Here is a 19547-nt window from a genome sequence, read left to right as displayed (position 1 = left end):
GCAGTCACATGGCTGTGTACCTGTGTCTGTTGCTATATCAACCGGTGACTGCGTCCCGGAAGATCATTCCCAGAGACTTAATGGTATAAAATTCACGGTATAGTAAGTATTATAATTGTAGTCGTACCTGTTTGTACCCTATACGCAGTGTTTGTTTATTGTAATAATGTAGTATGCTCAATATTCCTATTTCCTAACACGAAAAAATATATAGGGGCACCTTTCTGTGGTTTTATCTGTGGATCATTCTTCCGTGTTGTCTCCGTATTGATAACTTAACGTGTGTGTCTTGCATTGTAGATGGAGACATCTACCCGGAGGCAAGCCGGTGGAGGACTGTGGAACTGTCCTAAACAGACACAATACAGCAGGGAGACTCAAGACATGCTCAAATGTCGGTTTATGCATTGTATGGTACCATCTCATTTGTCCAGAAAGTCTAAAAAATAAGGATTTAATTTAGCACAGCTTTTCTTCTTTGATCACACAGTGATGATGCAAGAGTCAAGGCTCACTAACTTCCAGCAGAGACAGATTAACGAGCGTCTCAAAAGTGAGTATCTAATTCACACTGAAACTCGGAGTGGCCTACAAATGGGCTGTCTCATGGAATGAAACAGGTTCATTGGCTCAAGCAGTTGGGCCTTAGCCTGTATGGCCTTAAAATGGTTTGTTCATTGTAAAATAATGTGGGCTACTGGTATCATGAACATTTTTCATGTGACATCTCCGACTCCGACAGAGGGAGCAGCGTTGCCGTTGACCTGTAACCCCACATCCTCGGCCCCACCCCCTCCGCAACCTCCCAAAATCATCAAACCTGGGCCTGAACGTCTATCAGCCAAGCCTCAGAGGCGCAGCGCTGACAAGTGTAGTTCAGGGGACAACTACACCAGAGATAGGTTCCGCCCCAGTGCCCCACGTACGTATGTTACCCGTCTACCTTAAATCTGAGATCATGGACATTACAGAAACAGCCTTTCTTATGATAACTAATTTATTTCCAATTAGCAGGCACCAAGTGTATCATCTATATTTCTTTCTTTCTATTTCTCTTTCTCTGAATATCTTCTTTATTTACCTCTAGCTCAGTCTTTTAAGGCTGTAGGTTCGTCTATGTGCAGTTCTATGGGCGTGAAGCCCTCTGTGACATTGGATTTTAAAAGCTTATACCAATTAAATGTGTTGATTTATCTGGACTCAACCTGTACTTGTGTTCCTGCTCCTACAATTCCTGGAAGACTTATTCTCTCTCCCCCTCCTCTTCTCTTTCTTCTTCTCCTCCTCCTCTTCCTTCTCCTCCTTTACCTCCTATTCTACCTCCTATTCCTTTTCTTTCTCCTCCTTCTCTTTCGTAGGAGATCTGGAGAAGGAGAAGCAAAGGCTTCAAAACATCCTGGCCACGGGGCAGGAGGAGCCCAGCCGGCCCAGGAAGGTACCACAGCTCCAGGGCCCGGCGGTGGGGGAGGAGCGGGACCGCTTCCAGGAGGGTGAGGTCCTCCCCCCACTTTTTCCCCCCATTATCCAATGGTCTGCTCCAGAGAGATATACTGCTCTGACCATGAGGAAACTCAAGTGTTTTTCAAGCCCCTGCCAGTACTCCTACACATCAGCTCATCAATCTGCCACCAAGCTTGCATACACAATCGAAATACCAAGACTATTCAACTGAGTTGAACTTCAAGTCCATTCAATGAAGTTTTATGTGTTTGTGTCCAAGTTTTGGATGAGATTGAGGAAAGGAAGCAGTTTCTGGAGGAGATGACCTCTCTTGGGAAGGGCAAGAACTACTATAACATTATCAACACTGAGATATCCCAGGTACACTCCATTCACCTCTACAGTGGTGCTACTGTCTATATTTGACTACTATATTTGACTACAGTGTAAGGGTTGAATACAGGCATTATTGATAATATAATATGGTCCCATATTATATGATTAGGTTTATATAATAATAATAATAAAATCTTATAGTTATTGAGTTTATTTCGTGGTTGCTATTATGAACCTTGCTTGTTAGAATTTTGTCAGAAAAGTCAGAATTTAATTTTTGAGTAAACATTTTGATAAACTGACTAATGGTTATATGATAATAAACTAACATGTACTCTTTGGTCCTGTTTACACTGACTATACTGTCCTTTGCGTCTACAATTTGCTTACAGAAAATCCGAGAGCTGGAGATGATTGACAAGGCGCGCAGTACAGAGCTGAGGACCCTGACAATGTCAGAAAAGAAGGCGGAGTCTATTGGAGAGGAGACAGGAAGCCAAGACTGACAGACAGGAAGAAGGAAGCTGCCATCTACTTCACACCTTGGATTGTAGTCTTTCCCTCCGTTTAACGCAATCTCGAATGCTGTGATGTACCTAATGTTATGATACTGTATGCATCTGAAAGGGAAAACTGTTTGGATTGTAGTGGAATATGTGGTCTTACCCATGAAGACACATTGTGTCTATATGTGATTGTGTGGGAACCAAAACACTGCCAATGAAGAAAGGTAGATGTTATAAAACTGTGAAACATCCCTGACAATAAATGACAGAAACACTACATTAGTTGCATTAATGTTTTATTTCTCTCGTCTCCCATATTTCTAAGCAATCATGTTTGAATATTTAACATTATTGCTGTAGCTCTTCAGAAGCCCTTGGTTTGAACAGGAAGTCAAGCACAAACCCACAGGAAGTAACATGACACAAACACAGAATTGGTGACACAGACAAACAAAACTGAGAGCAAGTTCGTACAGAGACAGAGAGGAAGACGACCAGACCATACCCAACTACAGTCACAAACATACACAACATGGGACAGACGGCTCCTCAAATACAATTAAATAACGACATGGCACTCAGGAAAAAGGAATCTCAGCGTATCAACTTTCAAAGTTTGATTCCAACTTTTAAGGCAATCACAATGAAAGTCCGACAGACAAAACACGGAAAGGCATTGTCAAATATAAATTAAAAGATTGCATATTTTGCAACATCTCTCCCTAACAGTTTAACTGTTGCTAGGGTGTTTTGGATAACGGCTAGCTACAGTGTAGTTCAATTCTATGTTTTCAAACGTTTCCTTATTGCATTTTATAGCCCCTAATGCTCTAAAATTTACATTTAGAATGGTTTCTCGAAAGCTAAATCAGTTTAATACATCTAGTGCTGTATTTAAGTACGCTCTTTTCTAGTCTTTAATACATTAAAATCTGTCTTCCTATCCAGATCAACTATATAACCATGATTCTCCAACCCATGAAATTGTCAGACATGATATATACACATTTCAGTTACATTTCTACAGCACAGTTACAACGTTAGTGTAACTCGTCTGTAACATATTGCAGATCGTAGTATCGCTGTAATGAACATGGGCTTTAAATATCCCTCATCCACCATAAACATTCAGGTCAGCTTTTGCCCTCACTAATCAGGACCCTTAAAAGATACAACCAAAATATCCTTGGAGAAGAAAATAAATTAAAAAAAACATCTGCATTTCAAGATTTAACCACATGCAGGGCTCATCAATATAACTTAAAATCCATCTGCTATCCATCCATACCGTTAAAACATTCAGGGAGTGTTCATAAGCATATTATGAAACGATAAGACACAAAAAAACATCTAGCCATAGTTTAAATCTACTGTTAAAAAGACAAGGCCTAAGGGGGGAAAGGTGCAATGTAAAATGATTTACCGACAAGGTTTCATGCTCGGCTCACTGTTTCTGCCGAGCAAGCTCTCAAAGCACTTGTCCTGCTCACCCCATTTGTTTTTCGTGTCCAAACCCAGAAGGCAACTTAAAAAACAGAAACGCACTGGAGAGGTTACTGCGGGTCGGTTTTTGGGAAGAGCGTCGGATTTGATGGGTGCGACTTGCCCAGGTTGAGGGTCGCGCGAGTCTTTGATAAAGCCGTGTACGCGTAAAGCTGGAGTTAGCGCTTGAGCTCAGTGTTTCGTTACATTTTGTTTCCTTTCTTCATCCGTCTCTCTTTTTTTTGGGGGACAAAGATACCTGTCCTTGCTCGGGGGGTGGGGAGGTTGGTTTGGTGGGGGGCAAGGCACCCTCTTCCTTTCCTACATCTATTCGTACTCCTTTTCTTCCTCAAGTCATCTCTCTTTCAGTTCTCCTTGCGGGGGCTGGGACCCTTGTGGGGGCTGGGGCCCTTGCCGGGCTCCCCCTTGTGACTCAGCCTCTTGAGGACCTTCATGGGTTTAAACTTCCCCCCTTTCTTCTTCTGCTCTACTTCCGGATCCTTCTGGAAGTCTGGGAAGGAAATGGGGAGTTAGAACAAGCTAACATGAGGCTAAACGGAAATCAGAAAATCATTGGATTCATTATTGAGAGTGTACAAAGAGAGAGAGACACAAAGATCTCACAGAAAGAGAGAAAAGAGTGCTTAGGTCCTCCCCTACCTTTTTTCTTCAACATGGCCGCCAGAAGTTTATCCTCTTCCTCTTCCCTGTTTTAAAAATGCGTGATTACAATTACCGTTAGCTTAGGGGACTGATTGCCGGCTATCCATTATTACAGGCTGGGACACACTGTCCATCACTGTCCATGCATACAACGTCAACGGACGGTAGTTGATTACCTCTGCCTGTCCTGATCCATGTTGTTGATGATTTGGTTCCGTTGTTCGATGATGGTGACTAGCTCGCCCATCAGCTCCTGCTCCCGCCCCTTGTCCTCCTCGCTCCAGTCCTTCTCTGTGGGATCGATGGATGAAAAAGTAGATAAGGATGGAGGATGTGAATGAATGAGAAAGTACAGAGCAGTATCCGTTTTCCGGCTGGTTCCATTTTCCCTCGGTAGCCTATTCCCCTGGCCCGAACCAAACCCTAGTATACTTTGCAGCTTCAGTATGTCTTTTTGGTTTGGAACGAGGGCTTCGGGGCCGACAGGAAGTGAGGTCGTGCGTGTACACACACCTGGCTTGTTCAGGAGACACCTGAGCTCATACTCCACATCTGCTTGTCTCTCCTCCAGGTTCTGCTGCTTGGCCCTGTAGAGAGAGAGACACACACACACACACACACACATCATTACACCCACCTTTACCACAGACTGCATTATATTTTTACACGCACATTCACAGGGTACATACACAGAGCAGCACACACACACACTGTCACACCCATACACATGTACACACACACACACACGTACGTGTAGACCAGCTCAGCCTCCCTCCTCACGAGCAGGTGTTTGTCGTGGATGAGGGTGAACCAGTCGACCAGCAGGTGTTCCTCCTCCTCGTCTGCAGACAGACAGGGAGAGGGCCGTGAGGAACCGGACTCACAGGACATTCATGAAGAGGGTGTCTGCAGCCAGGGCCAGTATCTTCTAGAACAGTGGTCTTCCAACCCCGGTCCTCAGGGACCGCCTGTCCTGCATGTTCAAGATGTTTCCCTGCTCCAACACACCTGATTCTAATGAGTTGGTCATTCTGAAGCTCAGCAGAAACCTGTTAACGACCCCTTCATTTGAATCAGGTGTTTTCGAGCAGGGAAACATCTTAAACATGCAGGACAGTGGGTCCTGAGGACCAGGGTTGAAGACCACTGTTCTAGACCAACAATAGAACCACAGCCCTGGAGCACCACCATGTTTCATGATATAGAATGCGGTGTGTGTAGAGAGCTGGGGTAGGGGTCTGAATGTATTTCTGTGTGCGTGTGTTTGGGAGCGAGCAGGCGTGTGCATTATGGAGCAAGCGGGTGTGTGTGAAGGAGGTGGCGAGCGAGCGTGTGCGTGTGAGAGTGAGGGAACGGAGGGGAGAGTGTGTGTGTGTGAGAAAAGTTAAAGATGTAACTCTTTATCCTGTATAAGAATGATACTGCGTTCAGCATTCCTCGTGTGCAAAGAGAGGCCTACCGCCAAACCTGAACTCAGGGTAAACATACAAGACAATTATCTTGGGGCTGAGGATTAAGAAGAGTTGGGGTTTGTTTGTTTGTTTGTTTAAAGGAGATACTGTTTGACAGAGCTAGAAATGAGGTCTGGTGACCATTTGCTAGTCACTTAGTGGGGGTAGGTAGGGTTAATGTTGTAAATGTCCATTGCAAGGGACGCAAACACGCGCGCCAGGTCTATGCAAGGGAGCCAATGAAAGTAGAGCAATGGTACATTTGCATGACTTTGTTTTAGCCAATGACTGAAGAGCGGTTTCTGTTTAAATAGGTCGCTGCGCAACATACTAGCGGACAAACGATGGCGTGTGATGTTTTTGTCTCCTTGTGGGCCGGCCGCAACCAATATAGCTTTCTTGACTTCACCGACTGACTGTGCAATGCTTGGTAAAGGTGAATATTTCTGACAGTGTGTGTCAGGGAGTGTGTGTGTGCGTCAGGGAGTGTGTGTTAGGGAGTGTGTGTGTTAGGGAGTGTGTGTGTCAGGGAGTGTGTGTGTCAGGGAATGTGTGTGTCCCCTCACCGTTGGGGTTGTCTCGGAGCTTGCTCTCCAGCTCGACTCCTCTCTGCTCCAGCTCATCCAGCTGCTTCTCCAGCTCCCCCATCTCTCCATGGATGTCCTCCACTGGGATGTACTGGTCTGACTGCACCTGGGGTGGGGAGACACGCACACAGACACAAACACACACACACACACACAGTTGGAGAGCACAGTTATTTACATGTAGTTCCCTCCCGAAGAAATCCCCTTATAGGGTATAGCTCAGCAACATTTGGCTGCATATCAAGAGGTCGAAAGTTTAATCCCCCCCCTCCGTGTTGTACGTTGCTTTGGATAAAAGCGTCTCCTAAATGGAACACCTGGAGCGTGTTTTCACTGTAAATTCCGGGACATTCGTGATGAATGTCCTCAGTAGGACTCGAATATTTGTTATGGTTCACCGTAGCTCTGCTAAGGCCACGGACGACGCCCACCAGTAGGAGAGGGGGGGGGGGGGGTTTAGCCGTGGGGCCCCACCTTGCGTTTGATGAGGGGGAAGCCGTGTCCGGGGGCCGGGGGTCTGGCCGGCCGCGGCCCTCGCGGGGGCCTGCTTTTCGGGGTGGACGCTGAGGGGGAGGCCTTCCTGTTGAAGGGGTTCTCCTTGCAGGGTCGCTGTGGGGGGGGGGGGGGGGGAGGGGTGTGGGGGGGCAGAATGAGTCAAACGAAAATGTCCTAAGCCTATACCATGTGCATGACAGTCAAGTGGAAATTTCCGTAATGATGGCTCAAGATGATCATCTATGGTGAGGTATCCAGGTATCAAAGCTACTACGGTGGTGTTTTAGGAATATTCCTGTGTAGGGAACTACAGCTTGTTCCGTACCTTGCTACGAGGGGGCGGGGCCGCGGGACTCCCTGATGCAGCCAGGGGACTGGCCGTGCCGGGGGGCCTCGGGGGCCTGGCTGCCCTGGCCGCCCCCGCGCTCCGATTGGTTTGCGGGGTGGCGGGGGCCGAGCTGGTGTTGGCTGGAAGGGAGGGAGGGGAGGGGCCAAAGGAGAGGTGCGGGGCCAGGCGTTCGGAAGAGGAGGCGGAGGCGGGAGGGCCGGAGTCACAGGGCCTGGAGATGGAGGGCTCGGAGAAGCTCTTGGTGAAGGGGTGGTCCTCGCCCGCCCTGGCCCCGCCCTTCAGGGGAGGGTGGGAGGAGCTGTTGTCGGAGGCGGAGGATAAGCTCTCGACGCTAATAGCTGGGGAGGGGGAGGAAGAGGAGGGCTGAGAGTGAGACAGAGCTGGGGAGAGGACAGGGAGGAGGGCGGGCAAAACAGAAATTGATAAGGGAAGAATTTTGAAACGGAAATTGAGGAGGAGTTGGATATGGGTGGAAAATGGAGAAAGAGACAACAAAAAAATAACACAATGAACATCCAACACAAAACACTGTTTCACACGACATATTAACAATCGCACATATTATGCCTGAAGTGGGTTTCCACGACAGTTCATGGACTGAATACGAAATCCAAACAATCTAACGTTCTCTGTACGGTGTTTAGTCAAATGTTTCAATCAGTTCAGTTCATTACTGGTCAGTTTCCATGAGATATGCTCAACCAGTTGAACTGTCAAGCGCCTGTATGTTGATAGCAATAATAATATGGATAATTTACAATAATAAAACATAAGTAACACTGGCAGTAGGAGTCCAAGTTCCGTTCACTGACCTGTGTTGGAGTTAGGGGGCTGAGGGGGTCGTGGCGCTGGGCCCTTCCTAACCCTGGACCCCCCGGGGCTGGCTGAGCGGGAGGAGCTACCTCCGCTAGGGGGCGTGTCCGCCCCCGTCGTCTCCGCCCCCTGCGTGATGCTGTACCACGGGTGGATTGCCGCGATAGTGGGTGGAACCGCCCCTCCCCCCGCCTCTTCCTCCCCTTCCGGCCCCTCCTCCTCCTCGTCATCCTCGAAGGGGTTGGCGGGCACGGGGGGCGTGGCCGGCCTGGAGCCCGCCCCTTTGAGAGAGGAGAGAGAGCCTTGGTGTGGGGGCGTGGCTGTACCCGGGGGAGGGGGCGGGGCCGGCTTCTTCTTGGGTTCAGATTGGACGAGGGCTAACCAGGGTGGGTCTTTAGGTTTGGGGGTGTGGTTGGAAAGACTAGAGCTGGGGTAGAGTGAGAGCGGGGGGGGGGGTGGGGGGGGTAAACAGGGAGACGGAGGAGAGACGACAACAACGCAGACAGATGAGATTACAGAAACAAACGCACACACACACACTGACAACCCACATGAAGAACACACACAAACAATCCTGCTGCTTCACAGATGGATGGAATGACTGGGGGTGGGGTGGGGGGCAATGTGTTCTCTACAATCCAGAGAATTTCTACTATCCACAAAACCTAGATTATTCTACTATCCAAAGACTTTCAGCACCCCACTGAAGGCCCTGACAGCTGTGGTCCTGCTAGACTCTGAATACAGATGACTCACCGCCCAGGGGAGTGGGATCTGTCGCGAGGTCTGGGAGCCGGGACAGATCTCCTGTGTTCACCTGTCAATCAAAAACAAGAAGAGAAAATACACAAAAGGTGATAAGGAAAAGTTGGAAGTAGGCTCCATTCAACAGGCATTGGTCATCTCGGCTGTCAATCATTTGCTCGGCTGTTTACCGTTGACTTCCAGGGTGTCCATCACCCGTGGTGGGAGGACCCTAGGTGCTGGCCGAGGAGGGGGGGCCACCTCCGAAACACGTCGAGGGGCGGGCACTGGCCGACCGGCCCCTCCCACATGACTAACGGGCGATGCCGGGAGGCTGCCATTGGCTGTTTTGTTGGCCGGTGTTTGAGACTCCTCCTCCTCCTTTCCCGTTCCTTCTTCTTCGTCACTCTCTTCAAAAGGATTGGGAGGAGAGGAGGGCGGAGGGGCGGCCTCGCTTTCTCCGCTCTCCTCGCTCTCCTTCGAGTTTGTGAGGACCGTTGGAGGAGGAGGAGGCGAGAGTGTGGTGGAGTCATCGGATGGTGTGGAGTGGTCTTTGGAGACATCGTCACGGGGAGGCATCTTTATCTGGTCTCTCTCGGAAGGTGGAGTTTGAGGTGGAGTGGGTGGACCAACCCGGGCCGACTCGACCACCACCGGCTTCTTGCTGAGGTCCGGTCGGCCGTTCTGATTGGTCAAGGCCGCCCTGCCAAAGTGATGCGTGCAGACCAGAGATCCTGACTCACTTCCTGGTTTGTAGGATCCAGGAAGTAGGGTGCTGCTACATTCCCTACACCTGAGAGAAAAAGAAAGAGAGAAAAAGAAAGAGAGAGGGGGCAGACATAAATAATAATCAAACGGATTATAGTAGAGTAACTGCAGTAACTACAGTGCACTTAAATGAAGGACATGCAGCATGACCAGTTCCTCTGCCATGGCGCACGGCTCGCTGGCCGGATGACTGGGCACGGCAGAGGGGGGGTCACCTGAAACAGTTGCGGTGGTAGAGCCTGCCGTCGACCAGGAACCTCTGCACCAGGTGGACGTGCTTGCGGCACGCGGCGCAGGTGCTGCTGAGCGCGACGCGCTGGGCCTCCGCCGCCCCGGCCTCCTCTCCCGCCACCGTCTGCCCGGGTTCTGGGTTTGGCTAGCGGGCGTGGGTTTGCGTGGTGGTGTGGGTGGGTGGTGGTCACGGGTGGGTGTGGGGGTGGCGAGGGGAGATGGAGAGGATAAGGGCGGGGGAGGATGGGGGTGGGGAGGAGGGGAAAGGGTTGGGGGGGGGAGATCAAACACGGAAGTCAGGAAAGAAAGGATCGTCGAGGATTCATTGGGCTTAGGCTGCCTAGTCTAACCCAGTCTGCGCTTCATCGTCATCATCATCATCATCACCAGATCATCTCTCTCTGATCCGGTCTTTGTTATTGCATTTCATTTCATAGTTTTATTGGTGTAGAAAAAAAAAAGAACAATTAAGAGTGTAGAGAGGAAAATTAAGATTGTGTTCATTTCAAATCTAGTAGGAAGTGGTAGTAAAGATAAAGCAGTAAATAAAATGTTTTCTTTTGTTTTTTGGGGGGTTAGGGGGTGAACTGTAGAAATGGTTAGCAGCAAGGGATTCCCCAAACTTGGCACACACACGGTAAAGAAGTAGAAAAAAGGTGTGTTTGGTCATATAAACGGTTGCGCTTTGGACCCCTGCCCCCTAACACCACCCACTCGAACCCGGTTGCCCCACTACCAACCCCCCCTCCCCGTCCTACTGCCTAGGCCCTGGACAGGAGAGAGGAGGGGAGACCAGAGGCGAGGAAGATGAGGGAGAGGAGTGAACGTCCGTCTAGCGTGATGGGAGGAGGAGGAAGACAATACATGGGGGACGGGAGGAGAGAGAGTTGTAGAAAGCATGCGAGCGAAAAGAAAGGGAGAGAGAGAGAGAGAGAGAGAGAGAGAGAGAGAGAGAGAGAGAGAGACAGACAGGATACAGAGGCTATCTCATCGACAATGTCCCCTCTGTACCAACACATCTCCCATAGAGTTTGGAAGTGCTCCTTTACTTGAGCTGTGCACCTTAAGCATGTAAAGTCCTGTCATGTGCACGCAACACAGCAGAGCCTCAATTATCTAGAGCTACATGTGTCGTGCTGGAGGGGGCCCATTTTTCATTTGTACATTTGATTTAGACTGTAACTGTGCAGAAGTACTTTTTTTTTATGTTCTGCTTTGGAAGTACTGTTTTAACATTGTGAAACATGGAATTGCATGAAGAATTGCACTGAGAAGAGATGACTATTAACAATTCACATTTAAACTGCAAAAATGTTGTCAATATCAACTTTGACAGGGTCTTCGAATTCTCCGCAATATATATAATTTACTTTTGCTCCAATATGACCAACTGCGGCTAAGTTGTGGGCCGAAAATTGTCAGGTACACAGGTTAAGTAAACTGGTTCCCCACTCTAAGACCCGTCACCACATGCAGTAACAGAAACATGCCTTAAAATTAAATTCAACATGATTGTAGATATTAGGAGTTCTATAGGAAAAGCTTGCTCGTGCAGTCATGTGCTTCCAAACACACTGGCAATAAGACAATACAACAGCACTCGTTTCAAACAAATAAAATAATAAAATATACAATTCAAATTTTTATCTTGAATAAAAACCTTTTTGTAGGTTTCCGCCCTAGTCACGACTATTCCTGCACCCATACCAATTCCGCTCTTTTTAAAAATCAAAGTCACTTTTCTTGAGTCTATGTCTAGATCCAATCCCAGTTATTTACCAACTCTTAACTTAAAGGGGTCATTGACTGCAAAACCGAGTTTACCTTGTCATGGTTGAATAACGACAGGTCGGTGGGTAAAATTGACATACAGTGAACTTCAAGTCCCTTTAACACCTCTTTTCTATGTAAATCTCACAAATGAAACTGCCGCTGTAAAACGGTCGGTTTCCAAAATGCCACTAAATTGACGTCAGTTCGGTGGCTCCACCTTCTTTGTCTCTGGTCTGTGCCTGTGTCACGCCCCAAAATCTTCATACACATCCGTCCGTATGCTCATAACAACCGTAAGCTGTAAGTATGATTTTGTCACTAACAGTTATTAGCAATGCTAACGTGTCCTGTATCTAGCATAGGTAGAATGTGTGATGTTTTAGTTTATTGGCAACGGGACTAATGTTATTTCATTTTCCTGACTGTTTCCATAAAAAGGAGAAAACCTCTCGATTCATTGTAGGGCTATTTCACAGGATTGCATTAGGACACATGAGCCATGTTACATACCCTATTCAGATACCTTAAGGAACAGTGTGAAATACCATATAAAAATCAGTCAACGACCCCTTTAAAAATGAAAAACACGTATTAGTTACCTGGATGTTAAGTAACAAATGTGTCTCTAGTGTTACATTACTTAAAACACAGGTTTAGAGAAGTACGCATGGACTGAATGTTGCGGTTCTGGAATGCTCCTTATGTGTTTCTGCTCCGGTTTCTTACCTCAGACTCTACCATTTTGTCCTCCAGGGGGGCTGTGGGCTTCTTTTGGGCTGGCTCAATGTGGCCTGTACCACTTGGCCTCTTCATGCTGGGGGGGTTGGCTACACAAATAAAATAGGGATAGAAATTGAAAACAAAATAAATAGTTCAGTCAATTTCTGTTATATTTGTGACATGATAAAAAGCAAGCTTTTACATGCGGCTATAGTGGCACATAGGTCTTTTATAAATCCCAATTATAGTTAAATAAAATCAGTTTATAGTTCAGACATTCAAAGCTCAGACTGCTTTGAGTTAGTCTGGCCCCAAATACATTCTCAATGCTTCGCCAAACAGAAGAAATGATACAGATATGAAACCGTGCAGGTATTCTGTATGTTTAAACAAACCCCTGAGGCATTGCCACAATGTCTTTCAGAACATTTAAGGGACATTTGACAGGCCATGTTAGCAATGTGGCGACATATGCAACGATCTCTTTGACTGTGGGATTGTGATCCGTATGGATCCAGTATGGTTTTACCTGTCAGGGGAGTAGGGCAGATCACTTAGAGTGAAGGGAGTGAATACGACACAGGTTATCACCTGATTCAAATGATTGCGTATTTTTTAGTGCTCTGTCTTCAGAGAGAGGGATGCTCCCAATTATTGAGCTACATATGGATAGGCTACCGTGAAGAAGTTTCTGATACACATTCGGACGGACACAAAAGTCTCGTCTTTACAGATCTGTAAAACCCGCCCACGGCCAATTTAGAAAAAGGACAAGGACAAGCACAGCTGTACATGGGGATTACATTGCATCGAAAAAGTGACACAGTCCTTAGCAAAACGGAATCATGTAAACCAAGTCCGACCCTGGGTTAGGGTTGGAATTTCCCTAACCCTAGTGCCAGACCGAGACCCTAGGTGAGTTGGCACCCACCGTGGGACTTGTTGGTGAAGAAGTTGTAGTACTGGGAGACGTAGGTGATGATGCTCAGCCTGTCGGGCACTTTCATGGACACCATGTCCTCTGGGTCCAACAGGGCTGGGATTCCCAGCTCCGTCTCAGCCACCTCGAACGCCTGAAGGAAGGACGGAGGATGAGAGAGCAAAGATGAGTAGCCCAAGAGAGTGGGGGGGGAAAAAAAGTGAAAAGAGCCATGGCGTAGATGTACTCTGTGAGTGCACTTGTGTGTCAGTCCGAACGTGAGTGGTGTGTCGTCACGTCGGCGGAAACTCGATGTCCCCGCTTCCGAAACATGAGCAAGCTATATTGGTCAAAACGGCTCCCAATGTTGAAACTTGAAGACATAGCTCGGATGCTTTCGTTGTGTTTTGCCTCAAGCAGGTTCTGTTACAGAAGACTGAGGATACAATCAGATGGAAGCACGTCAACACACTCTAATCCACAGTCCACATGGTTGCTACCAGTGACAGAGATTTGTTATTGTGTTGCTGACAGGTAAAAGGCTTTCTATTTATCAGGAAACAGCTTGGGGAGAGGGTTATGGGACGTGTACATGCTTATTAATTGTTGACTAAAGTCTTGTTATCAGATTAAAATATATCCTCAATGAAACCTACATTCTATCTAGACGTGAAATGTTGGCTTACTTCTTCAATTAAGGGTTGTAAACAGATATTTCTCATTGAATCAAAACAGCAGTTCTCACAGTAATTCAACTACCAGCCAGTCCAAAAGCTTAAACAACTAAGACCCTTGAACTCACAGAAAAGGTTTTAGACAGAAACAATTAACAGAACTGAAATCTGCTGGTCATGATGTGAAGTTAATAACCCAGCCAGCCCCAGTGCTAGCTTAGCATGCTACGTGGCCCGCCTCAGGACTTCATGAGCTCATGCGCAGGGAAACGCTCCCACTGTTTAGAGAGAAAGTTGAAAAAGCAGCCAGATGAGGTGGTTTGGACCACCAGCTGCTTTGCCTCTCTCCGAAAGCTCCGAGGCTCGTCGAAATGTAAATAGTCGAGCCGAGCTGCCAAAGAAAGAGGGTGCCTTTGAGAGTAGCTGTGAGATTTATGTCCATTTTGTGAACATCCCATCTTGTGATATTGCACATAATGGGTCATATACGGGCAACCAATGGAGTTGAAAACTTTTTGTTGTCCATGTCATGACTGTTTTAGTGTAGATTGTTCACAAAACATCCACAAAACCCTTCAATTTCATGTTGCGCTCATTCCTTGTTGTTCAGTTTCAACTGCTGACTTCTTTCCCTCCATGTCAAATGTCAGGTTTCTGCAGTGCAGGCCCCTACAAAATAGTCTTATCGTCTCTCTCAAACACACACATACACCCAACGCATAACGCTTCGCTGACTAACACCAGACAACACCGTCACACCCATGTGAGGAAAAGGTCAATTAAACTGTGCATTTTAAAATGACACCCTGCGACTCTCACAAGATACAAGCCCCCAGGCCCAGAGTTCTGTTTGAACCTCATGTAACCAAGTTCACACACCATCAACTAAGAATGGATGGGGAACCACCGAGACTTCACCTAATTACAGTATTTGACAACATGGAGTCAGCGTTAGTCTGACGCCCAAGTGTTAGTGCTCTCCAACTCGAGGTGGCTGTTGGCTCTGACTCACCAGGCGGTTGTTTTCGTAGACATTCTCTTTGGAGAGGGAGTTAAAGTCTCTGAAACAACAAAAGAGACAGATTCACACATTACAAACAACACAGATGGCACAAAAAAATAGGAATAACTGCCTTCAAAATGACAAAGGCAAACATGGGCAATCCAAGACATTCTCTTGGACGGTAGCAATGTGGTGGAGGTTCGTCGAAGCGTTTTGCTGTGGTAAGACAATTTGTGATGGTCAGTGCTTTGATGATGAAAACCATGATGAGCTCCACGGAATGACAGACTATTGGTGTCTGGCCAGACTCAACCACTTCAACACGATCCCACTCAACTGGCCCCCGAAGACACGTAAAAGCGTTTCACAAGATAGCCCACTGGGATGAAAGGACCGAAGCTGGGCTGAACAGGAGCGTGGGGCTGATAATAACCAAGCAGGCTGTTAACAGGGGCCCCAGAGCAAGGAACCAAACCTGCAGTCCCAGCAGTAAACATCCTGCAGTAAAGATGGAACATGTCAAAGACGTTTTTTGGGATGAATGTGCATGCATGCATGCATGCATGCGTGCCGCATGTGCTGGAAATGCTGAGGGAGGCAAAATAACTCCAGCCTAGGAGAGCTTTATCCCTGTCGAGTTCCCTGAAACCAATCCACCCTAAAAACCACTGCCCAGAAACACAAAGCCAGGTCTGTACTTTTTAATCTGGCTCCCATGGCCACACATGCACTTAGCTTACCCGAGGACTACGTCACAAACGCCCCGCTCCCTCTAAGTGAGGGCTCCCACCTTCACGGAATGCTCCGGGTTGCTCGAGGGCCGACGCTAAAGCTGGTGAGGCTGAAACCTGCCGTGACTGAAAAGCTGTTGCGCAATCTCCCGCTTTGCCGCGGAATCTACCCTCAGGCTAGGCCCCCTGGAGCGTCGTTGACAGCGCTGCACGACACTGTGACTAAGGCGCCAGCATGAACTTCATCTGCTATGAGTCTCTCGGGGGGGGCGAGGGGGGGGGGGTCTGCCAACGGTCAGTGTGTCTGGTGTCTAACTACCAACCAAATAACCCGACGGGCTTTTTTGGACTTGACTGGCGGTGTTGCTGCTGCAGCCACAAGACCGGCTGCTTATGGAAACATGAAGCTGGCACGGTTTCACAGTGTGCTCAGGGGTTTCTTAGTGCTCCCTTCAATCTCATGGGCCGCGCAGAACCATGCAGCGACCAGAATAGAGTTGGAACATGCAGGGAAGAATCGGACACGAGGAGGTGAATGAGCACGCGTGGAAAGGGGAACTGAGAGTGAGGCAGGGAAGGAAGGCCACGCGGGTCCCCGGTGTCACGTGTTCAAGGAGAGAACGACAGACGAAACGGCAAAGACTCGATGAAACATGTCCCACGGCATCGGCGTACGGCATCCGAAACAGGATGACACGGCAGTGATCAACCGTCCCATCGGTTTGACATTCAGGCCTTTCCGTGTGGGCAGCCATGACTGCACAATAAACCTCCACATAAAACCCAAGAACCGCGAGACTCAGGCGTGTGGCCTGTATCTCCCATCCTTCAGAGAACCCTCTAGACAAAGGCCCACTTCAGTTCGAAGGGGAACTGTTGCAGCCTCGATCCTCCTGAATTACATTAGTAAGTTCCAGCGATGTTACGTTACAGCACTGCGGTAATGTCACGGCGAGTTGCAGAGCGGTGGCGCTGCCTTCCGAGGACGAGCGCGGCATTAGAGCTAAATCCGGGATGACAGGCGGAGGCCCTAGCCACAGATTAGCCTGACGGACTGTCTGTCTGGATCAGACTGAGGACAGGACAGGGGCGCCCGGCCTGGCCCGGCCCGGCTTGGCCAGGCTCCAAGTACTGGCTGCTGAGCTGCCCGGAGAGCCAGCACACACACACACACAATTCAAGTTTCTTTCCACTCACTTTCAATTTGGCCCTCATACCCACTGTACATCAGCGCAGTGCCAGAAGCCGCCGTTTGCACGGCTCCACTTCCCTTTTCTCACATTTGTCGACGCGTGCCGACACCTGAAGGTGCACTCACTGTTGGTGTTCGTCCCTGCACTTTGTCCCCCACAACTGAGAAGCTTCCCATTGAACCTGGTGCAGGACGCAGAAAACATGCCGCAAAGTCACGCCTACGACGACTTACAGCCTGCTTCCCTCTTGCACCGTCTGCAGGAGAGGGGTTTCGCCTCATGCACATGACGTGGCTCGCACGCCCGTCCCTACATCCGCTGAGGGCCACATTCCCCGCATGGCATTCAACTTTTCTTACAGTGGCATGTATACAAACACAGTGTCTCTGACAGATCAGGCCATTTCATGACCGAATGTAGGCTGCTGTATGCAGCAAAAATCATTGGACCACGGACGATGCACCTTTCACCCTGCGATGTCAGGGTCGAGTTCTCCATCCTTTTCTGCCTCAGTGAAACCCATCACTGTGATCACACTGATGCAGTGAGTTGCTCTGAACATGTCCGAACTGTGGTGTGTGTGCGTGCGAGAGCGGGAGTGTAATGTACTTTACACAGGGGTGTGTTGTTACAGACAGGGCCAGGCCTGTCACCCCACATTAGTGGCAGAACATTTGTTTCTCCACTCTGGAGTCTAGTTTTACAACTTCAACAAGGACCTAGAGATCATTGGCCAAGCACCAAAATTGATTGTGGATTTAGATGATCACTGTGACAATGCACTCAGCTGTGTTCACATCACTTATCTTTATTGGCACGTCAGTGGTTTGATTATAGAGAATACAAATAAACATACAATAGCACAAACTCCAAGGCACACCTCTGTATTTAGTACTGCATGTTATTCCCCCTTGTTTACCCTGGGTGGAATTTAAAGAAAAGGGACATGTTTGGATCACAAACGACTTAGCGTTAATCGTTGATAGCTGTCCTGTTTAGGTTAAATCGTAGTTCGGGGAATTATCTTGAAGGCGAGATTAGTTAACTTTGCAAGACCAACAGTGTGTTTTCGTACGTCCTGACATAAATGAAGTAGTCATTCCCTTTCATGTTACTTTGTAACGGCAATAATGTTTTTGGGTATTTGGGTTAGTTTACTGCTGGCTGTGAGGAGTGCGATGCGTTGTCAAGTAAAGCCTAGTAAAGCCTAGAATGGTCGTAGAATAAGAATACATTGTAAATGCATGGAATCAAATGATTATGCTAAAAATAAAAAAATCATACTTAATCATTCACTCCATTTCGTTTACTGATGTCTACGCTTATTATATTAACATTAATTCTAATAAACGAAATCCATTTCATACTTACATAAGATCCGGTCTATATCGGTGGATTATGGCACAAAATGCCAAGCCATCTCGAAAAGACGTCGACATGTTCTTTATTTCCACATCGTTGTAATTTTCGCATTGTATCCGACACCATTCTTGAAGAGCTTTCAATGAACCCATATTTGAAAATCGCTTAATTTGATACCTTCCTATCTTTCCCAGTGACTGACTTCCCTAACTCCCACGTGTGTGGTCTAATGGTGACAGTGTCTTAAGGAAGAAAAGTACTTTAATTCTTAATGCTACTTAGATTAGACCAATATTTTGTTTGTGGTAAGGACAACACCCAAAATGACATAACTTAGCTTGTCAGGGTTGAGGTCGGTGGCTTGCTAACAAACAGTCCAACTTTGCCCTCTCTCTCACGAACATCTTTACCTTGACTGCTTAACCCTTACAAGAAATGTGATCCAAATTACTCAGTTAATCGTCACAAACCCAATACAAGAAATGAAACAAAAAATTGGAGAATCCAATGTACCTCAGCAATATCGCAACCAGGATTAGCTTGAAAACCACAGTCCAAATTTAGCACAATCTCTCAACTCAATAGCCTAACCCTCAATCGTAGCTAGCTAATTTAGCTAGCTAGCTACTTCTAGCCAGCTGGCCAAGTCTAGCTAGCCATGTTTTGCCTCAACATTCGGTTCAATCTAGGATGGTTATACTGTATTGACCGTCAAATCCGTTCAACGGTTCAGTCCATGTCACAGTATCCTCCTTGAAACAGAGAGTTCAACTTCTTCTGTTGCGATGTTCATCCAAACTTGAATCGCGAACGCCTTGGCTTTTCTTGGCTGCAATATTGTCCCATCAACCGGCCAGAGCAGCCATCCAAAACAAAGTGCGTTTTCCCTCCTCGTGTGCTCACTTGATTCCGCCAAACTGCAGTAGCTACAAATGTAGCCAACAATAACGCAGTTGTCTATTTACATGATGCATGGTGATAAATCTACCATGGTAAATTAATGGTGATATGAGCAGTCGCCTATCCTTCCAAGCCTTTCTTGGCCGTTTGCCTGCTATTGAATGTCAAGTTGTTGCTCCTTCTGCCCGACAGAGGGACTAAAAGCTATTTTGGCAACTCCTTACAGTACACTTAATGAACGAACCCACATTGCCAGATTGTTTTAATAACAATATTACTTACAATCTTACTCAGGGAACTTACTTGTATTTTCCCGTTTCATTAACACATTGCATGACCACAATCAGTTTCAAAAGACGTGTGATAGGCCTATAGCAGGTTGTCTTTCTCTGTCAAGCCAAAGTTAA

The 19547-nt window shown here is 47.5% G+C and overlaps 2 protein-coding genes across 6 annotated transcripts; one reads left to right on the top strand and one right to left on the bottom strand.

Moving 5' to 3' along the window:
- The first annotated feature begins 9 nt into the window (after nucleotides 1-9).
- On the top strand, nucleotides 10-2551 carry c21h22orf23 (chromosome 21 C22orf23 homolog). 3 transcript variants are annotated; one of them, XM_084685315.1, is made up of 7 exons: nucleotides 10-102; nucleotides 301-394; nucleotides 491-553; nucleotides 743-922; nucleotides 1359-1490; nucleotides 1721-1821; nucleotides 2169-2551. In XM_084685315.1, exons 2-7 carry the CDS (start codon nucleotides 301-303, stop codon nucleotides 2280-2282), a joined length of 684 nt encoding a protein of 227 aa, XP_084541441.1. In that variant the 5' UTR covers nucleotides 10-102; the 3' UTR covers nucleotides 2283-2551. The 3 variants fall into 3 exon arrangements, with proteins under 3 accessions (XP_084541441.1, XP_084541439.1, XP_084541440.1); XM_084685313.1 differs by having other exon boundaries at nucleotides 39-97; XM_084685314.1 differs by having other exon boundaries at nucleotides 51-83.
- A 10-nt stretch (nucleotides 2552-2561) lies between these two features.
- Nucleotides 2562-19519, bottom strand: micall1a (MICAL-like 1a). 3 transcript variants are annotated; one of them, XM_084685306.1, is made up of 17 exons: nucleotides 18754-19519; nucleotides 18250-18665; nucleotides 14964-15012; nucleotides 13290-13431; nucleotides 12365-12465; nucleotides 9850-10010; nucleotides 9058-9659; nucleotides 8879-8939; nucleotides 8122-8549; nucleotides 7286-7689; nucleotides 6940-7074; nucleotides 6445-6571; nucleotides 5179-5269; nucleotides 4941-5014; nucleotides 4604-4718; nucleotides 4425-4471; nucleotides 2562-4275 (listed from the first exon to the last, which is right to left on the bottom strand). In XM_084685306.1, the coding sequence occupies exons 2-17, from the start codon at nucleotides 18390-18392 to the stop codon at nucleotides 4130-4132; spliced, it is 2826 nt and encodes a 941-aa protein (XP_084541432.1). In that variant the 5' UTR covers nucleotides 18393-18665; nucleotides 18754-19519; the 3' UTR covers nucleotides 2562-4129. The 3 variants fall into 3 exon arrangements, with proteins under 3 accessions (XP_084541432.1, XP_084541431.1, XP_084541433.1); XM_084685305.1 differs by having other exon boundaries at nucleotides 18250-19519; XM_084685307.1 differs by having other exon boundaries at nucleotides 7286-7647; nucleotides 18250-19519.
- Nucleotides 19520-19547: the final 28 nt, after the last annotated feature.

Source organism: Hypomesus nipponensis, chromosome 21 (assembly GCF_054491055.1).
Source record: "Hypomesus nipponensis isolate SF chromosome 21, ASM5449105v1, whole genome shotgun sequence".
NCBI classification, from domain to species: domain Eukaryota; kingdom Metazoa; phylum Chordata; class Actinopteri; order Osmeriformes; family Osmeridae; genus Hypomesus; species Hypomesus nipponensis.
This window is presented reverse-complemented; position numbering and strand designations above follow the sequence as displayed.